At 35.0% G+C, this 6,635-nt stretch overlaps 2 protein-coding genes across 2 annotated transcripts; one reads left to right on the top strand and one right to left on the bottom strand.

Annotated features, from left to right (window-relative positions):
* Nucleotides 1–988: 988 nt before the first annotated feature.
* On the top strand, nt 989–4,022 carry LOC117116099 (homeobox protein prophet of Pit-1-like). The gene is made up of 3 exons (XM_033260051.1): nt 989–1,187; nt 1,985–2,235; nt 2,864–4,022. The coding sequence occupies exons 1-3, from the start codon at nt 1,046–1,048 to the stop codon at nt 3,218–3,220; spliced, it is 750 nt and encodes a 249-aa protein (XP_033115942.1). The 5' UTR covers nt 989–1,045; the 3' UTR covers nt 3,221–4,022.
* A 1,429-nt stretch (nt 4,023–5,451) lies between these two features.
* On the bottom strand, nt 5,452–6,413 carry LOC117116100 (transmembrane emp24 domain-containing protein 7-like). Its single transcript, XM_033260052.1, has one exon. The coding sequence runs from the start codon at nt 6,240–6,242 to the stop codon at nt 5,502–5,504; it is 741 nt and encodes a 246-aa protein (XP_033115943.1). The 5' UTR covers nt 6,243–6,413; the 3' UTR covers nt 5,452–5,501.
* Between the last annotated feature and the right edge of the window lie 222 nt (nt 6,414–6,635).

Here is a 6,635-nt window from a genome sequence, read left to right as displayed (position 1 = left end):
CCTCTATGTTATTTATATAGGCCTATATTATACACGGTATTACTTATTATTTATCTATTTGTTTATATTGATTATGTACAAATATACACCATTTGGACGATTATATATGTTATTAATATTATTTGTATAAATATTATTATTAATATCACTATTATGTTTGAATGATTCTTGGAAATTCTTAAAAGATTAAGATCATGATTATTTAAAAAAATCTTACACAGGGTTATACTTATGATTATCACTATAATTTTTATTAATAATATTCTTATTAATTAGAAATTTTATTATTAACAAATTTATTATCTCCATTACTATTTCATATTATGTAAAACATGCCACAATTGAAATGTGGTTCGATTCAGTTTTGTGGTTCCCAATTAAAGTTAATTAACAACCAGTAGCAGAAATTATTTAATACTTGTTTATAACAAATTGCGTCACACAAAATTTGCCGTTCTTTTTTATACTAACTTTTAACAAATTTGATGACCTTGGCGAAAGTATCGGCAGACGTTTCTACATCTGTCAACGTTTGATGTGTCTTTATTTATTTGTTGATTTCAAGTCTTAAAAATGAAACAAGCCAATGCATATATGTTGATAATAACATGTGTCCCATTCTAAAAGAACAGCAGGTTATTGTGTAATCTTGTTGTTATACGAATGAAAACAAGTTTTGAATTAGATACAAATTAGCTTAAGATTAGTGTCTTCATTCCAAATCAAAATAGGACAATCAAATCCCTGCGTAGATGACACGCGTAGTTCCACAAAAGACACAGGAAAAGTTGTATCCCAACAAAATACGTCAAACTGGGAAAAGAATCGTATAGAGCATTGTCCAATCACAAGCAGCGTAGAAAATGAACGCAATTGGCTGAACAAGTTTATGATAATTTGATTCAGTGAACTCTGATTGGTTCTCTCTACACTGGAATGAGTGCTCACATTAGATATAAGATGAAACGTATTAGTGTTTAACACACTTAAAATTAGGTTGATAATTTTATGAGCCACTCGTCGAAAACCTAATACATCTTCAAGAATGACTTCAATACATCAATCTATGTCATTGACTACTGATCAACATATACAAGAAATGCAGGGAACAAAACCACAGAAGTGTGAAGAATTTTCAAACATCTATCTCGATTCCAACCAAAGGCAAAATGTTTCGGATAACTCAGGTAAGTACCCATGAGTCTTCCTTAGAAATTGGTTTGTAAAATCATGGAAGATGTCCTAAGTTTTTTCCCGGTAATATTATTTCAGATAAACTAATGACAATTTCAATTTTATTATCTCTTTATTTAGTTTTGGTTATTTCATTAAAATAATTTCGTCGACGTTATTGAATGAATTGAATTAAATATGATGTTAAGTTTCTGTTTCTTTAAAACCTTGCTAATTCGAATGTACATCATTCGCATTATCATACCAGTAATGTCTTGCACTCCTGTAGGATTACATTGTATTTTAAGAATATTCAATACTTAAACTTTAGAGAGTGGATTTGATTTCTTCGGTATAACTCACGAAAGTATTAAGACTTAGTGGGGTCCTTCTGGTGGTGAATTGGGCAGTATATCGGGAGAAAATCTCTTTTTCAAAGAATGTACTACATGTGCCATTTTGCACACGGGACCAACAGCTTAAACGTCTCATCCGAAAGACGGTGTGCTTTTCAGCCCTCCCCTGAAACACACGGAGAGCAACGATGGGAATCCAAGAGATATTCTTTAGCTCAGTCGGTTTAGCCGACTGAGCTAATTGCTGGTGTACACGTATCAATATAATCTGAATTGATTTTTTTTAAAGCCTTATGTATTTTTCTTTAATACACATAAAACTGTTTTTATGTTTCTACATAAAAACTACTGTACTACAGTTTCTACTGTATTTTAAACATATCAAGGACCTAAATTTCAAGTGAACCATGTTGGACACATTGATAAATAAAATATCTTGTTTTTTTTTTCTATAGCAAACTCGCTTTTCCAAGACTGTACAGAAGGAGCATTTAAGAAGTTGAAGCCTTCGATAGATCCTGTTCAGATTGGTGCGTCTAACCCTATCACATGTCCTCCAACTCCAGCCAGGAGACGTCATCGAACCACTTTCACACAGGAACAGCTCCAGAAACTTGAGACAGCGTTTGCTAAGAGCCATTATCCCGATATATACGTTAGAGAAGATCTCGCAAAACAAACGAAGTTAAACGAGGCCAGGATACAGGTAAACACAACTTTTATCATGTTGAAAAGCATGGATAATAAAGAGGAAAATGACATGAGAAAAGACGTTTTAACAGTTTTTTTTTGACAATTAACGCAGCTGTTAATAATTTACTGTAAGCCTAGATACTTTTTGTTTGGTAAAAGATAAAGGTTCGAAACCCGAAGAAGGCCGGAGTGCCCGTCTCTCTTACTTTAGCGTTTGGTTCAGACTGCTGTGCATGGCTGTTTGGAAGAAAAACTTCAAACAACTGTTCTCATGTCATTTTTCCTCTTTATTTTTATCCCACGTGTCTTCCAGCCGTCTCACCGATATAACTTCTTCAACCGTTTTACATTACAATTTTTTTTTATCATACATTGAAATGAACCAGTAGCCCATTTGACATATCTTGGTTTACCAGTAGTTCATGTAGCACGCTGTTATACTGACAGTTACCCATTTATAGTAACTATCATGTTTCACATGTTATAAAAGAAACAAGACGGTTGTCCCACCTTCCCGGTATTAAGTCGTGGCTGTTTGACTAGTGTAGATAGAATATTGTATAAATTGCCATTTATTTATGATGTAATTAATATAGGCCTTATTGTGTTTAAATAATGTTTTTTATTGTTTAACTTTTAAGGTTTGGTTCCAGAATCGTCGAGCTAAATATCGCAAGCAAGAGAAACAGCTAGCAAAATCTCTTTCTCCTGTTTTACCGTCTTGCAATGGAGTCATGCGGAACTTCTATCCAGGTAACCAAAGAAGCTACCAATACCCCGCGATGAACGCAATGTCTAGATACCCTCCGATGACGTCAGCGACCTACGCACCAATGAATCACACACAATTCCCGCAAATGGGCCCAAGTTGCAGTGGAATGGGCGCGCGTAGCGACTCCCATATTGATGACGATTGGTACAACAAAAGTTTATCTGCTCTACGAATGAACACGACGCAATGTAACTTCTCAACGCCAATGTTTCAATATCAGACATAATTATATTTTAGCAGTTGATTAAAGAATGTCACCAAAGAACATTTGGGCACTAAAACTGCCCCAAGTATTAAACTAAACTTAAGACGGCACTCACTGCGCCCGGCGAGATTCTATGGAGATCGCAACGCCACGACGCGAGCCGGATCGTTTTAATGACGACGGTCGTCCGATCGTCGTACGAGGCCGAGTGCCTGGCTTTAACTGGTAACTTAAATCTTTAATATTATAATCTAATGACTACTTTGTAACAGTACAGTAAATTGTTTTTAAACATTTTATGTTCTATCATGTCAGGTCAACTCACAGTGACGCGAAATGCGTTTAAAAAACATATATATAATTAGAATACAGTGCGAAGTTGTCTGGCTATTGTGCAGTTATATTCTTATCTGTATGAAGAACTATATAGGTTTTTAGATTTTATGTTAATATACTTTTATACGGTACCTAACTTCGTTAGGATAGTGCAATATTTATACAGTGTGTTATCCGTCGAATGAATCGACGCTGACGTCATTATGGCCTCTTAACAGTTTGGTAAATGTAAGATATTTTATATGCGAAACTATATGGCATGAGGTATCATGAGATGAGTCATTTGAGATGATGCCATGAGATATGTCATTAGATGAGATGTCATTTAATGTCGTTTAATTACTTGTTCGATATTTCTCCATTGGAATGGAATTGGGATTTTCAAAGCTTGTACGTCAATTGCTGGAAAAAAAGGTTTTGATAAACAGCGTTATTTTCATTTTAAGGATTGTGTACCATTCGACAAATATATTTAAGCCATCAAAAAGCTTTGGTGTGTATTTTGTTTGTTTTCAGTAGTTGGCACATTTCTTGATATTTTTTTAGAAATGGATATTCGACTACATAAAATGCATGTTTGTTTTAATGTCTTGCTATAAACATAATATTAGATAACTGAAGACGGATAAATCTATAGAGGATGATGAAATTTACCTACTCATGTCATCCTTTAGATATAACTTAAAAACGTCAACAATGACTTTGGTTTACCGACGAGAAGCCTAATTGGATTACAGTTACAAGCCACAATAAATCAAATTCGACTAAAATTGATGAGTTATATATAAAACATTCTCACTAATGATAGGCCTATCCTGTATACAAACCTCGAAACAAGTCACATGATAGGCGCTACGACGCAAGAACATCATTCTTACACGACACAAGAAAAGCAATATCCAGAAGCCGAAATCTAAAATGAGGGAAGGTCCATAATTTCAATCACTACTGACGCAAACATGGAATACTAATCCACCTTTACTATTAATACCATACTTTATTATGGTGTACACAGGTTTGTCTGTATACGAAAGTACGCACCAATATTGACAAAGCTTCAGACAATGCCTACTGATACAAATCGACAAAATATCTTTTCATAGGATTTGATTCATGAGAAAACCGATTCCTCATTTATATTTATCCAGCCTAGAAATCACCTTTCTACATTCACTGTTCAAAAGACATGGAAACAGACCAAAAAATGCTCAGGAAATCACAGGCGATTGAATGTTAAAGAACAGTGTCGGCCTAGCGGTATTTAAATGAGATGGGTTATTTCCTTGCTAGTTGTCTGAACAATCTTTCGGCGGGAATGGGCTGAACTTCCAAAAGCCCACGGCACATCGCAGATCACATAAAGCCAAACATCTCATGACAAACTGTGAGGACTCGCCACAAAATGAGACGGATCGTGTTGAAATCGTAATGAGATATTCACTAAAATAGTTCAAAGTCAAAATTTTTACAAAATCTTGATTCTAATGTTTTTGAGTAACTTGATATTTATATTTTATGATTGTATACTTTTTTAAGTGAATTTTCTAACTAAAACAGTATTCTCTGCACATATTCTGTAATTTTGGTCCTATTGTTGTTTATCATTGAGGCTGATTTTCTCAAAACGTGGTTCTCGTACACCTAAATTTTAAATGCTCACATCTTTGGATCTACTTATCCTAGGAAACCAAGTTTCAAAAATCAAATTAAAGCTTATAATGTGATCTACCCTAATATAGAATTTCTCACCATGAGATTCTTTTTGTGGTGTGGTGAGAACAATTATTGTTAGGTGTTATTGTTACAGATTGGATTAGGGCAATCCAATCAGAATTAGGAATAATTATTATAATAGAGCTCATTGGTTGTGTTGCGCAGCTTACAATTTAAAAAACAAAACCACAATATACAAATAATTATAATAAAATTTACTTTTATTAATCCATTATAATGAAATAAAATATTTTTAAGTCTGATGCTTAATAGTTGTTCTTCTTTCTGTGAAAAAGTACTTCATAATCAATGTTTGACCGATTCCTGTTAACAGAATCATAACAGCCACTCCTAACGACCAGTTTCCAATGCGTACAAGAAGTTGGTCAGCATAATGTCGGCCAATCAACTCTCGTATCCGGTATTGCCGCTGATGTTCGATCACCGTCAGCAAATTTTGATAAATTTCCTCTTGATAAGATTCCAAGGCGGTCATGACGGTCTGTCTACGGATGCCGACTTTACGAGACAGGGTGCCTTCAGTTTCGGGGTTAAATTGAAAGAACACAGTTTTCTTAGTCATTGTAGAAAACTTATTGCTAAAGCAAAATTGATACGCACCCTTTCCTGTGTCGAAAGTTCCTTCGTGGGCCGTTTCCTTTTTAAAGTGCGCAACTGTTTTCCCGCCAGGAGACGTAATGATGAAGTCAACATCTCGATTTCCACCAGAAACTACCTTAAACTCAAAATGGTAACGTATTCCGGAGGGTAAGACTTCATAAAAGCATGATTCTTCACGTTCGTTCAATCGGAAAGTTATAGCCGAGCGCGGAAGGCTGGTGGAAAGTTTATCTTCGGTTTTTGCTTCATCGTGATCTTCATGATGATCCATTAATTCGATCCCCATTTTGTTAATATCAAACTGTTCAATATGTTGGCACGATACGATAGATACCGTCGTTGCTACAAACAACCAAACGACCAAGGTATCCATTATCAATGCTGACTGTCTGTTGCCTTCAGAATCTGCACAAAACAACAAGTTTAATCTTAAGATTCTCAGCCTAAATCTTCTATTAAATTGTTGAAATATATCACGAACAATGAGTTAGCGTGTAGCTTTTAACTCGATGCTTGGAAACTGCCAACTAAGCAAAAGCGATCGAATGTTCATCATGATTACTGTAGTTTCAACAAATGTTAATGAACAATAGTGCAACAGGTGGCGGTAAGTGTAACGGTGGGCTTTGTTTTCAAGTCTTTATACAATGTAGGCATAGTATTACGTTGAGGATGTGTGCCAATAATGGGATTGGAGGTCAGTAGGCCTACAATCACGAGACCAGGTTGTGATGTGCATAATAACAGACAATATTTTTCTCAAAAA

The sequence above is a fragment of the Anneissia japonica genome, unplaced genomic scaffold (genome assembly GCF_011630105.1).
Source record: "Anneissia japonica isolate Jap-2015-1 unplaced genomic scaffold, ASM1163010v1 scaffold287743_len2803612_cov181, whole genome shotgun sequence".
Lineage (NCBI taxonomy): Eukaryota > Metazoa > Echinodermata > Crinoidea > Comatulida > Comatulidae > Anneissia > Anneissia japonica.
This window is presented reverse-complemented; position numbering and strand designations above follow the sequence as displayed.

What these genes read in the sequence shown, in the direction of transcription:
- LOC117116099 (XM_033260051.1), top strand. Translation starts at nt 1,046, where the DNA reads ATGACTTCAATACATCAATCTATGTCATTGACTACTGATCAACATATA. An exon ending in AAATGTTTCGGATAACTCAG is followed by an intron (nt 1,188 to 1,984) that starts GTAAGTACCCAT and finishes TTTTTTCTATAG; the next exon opens with CAAACTCGCTTTTCCAAGAC. An exon ending in TAAACGAGGCCAGGATACAG is followed by an intron (nt 2,236 to 2,863) that starts GTAAACACAACT and finishes TTAACTTTTAAG; the next exon opens with GTTTGGTTCCAGAATCGTCG.
- LOC117116100 (XM_033260052.1), bottom strand. Translation starts at nt 6,242, where the DNA reads ATGGATACCTTGGTCGTTTGGTTGTTTGTAGCAACGACGGTATCTATC.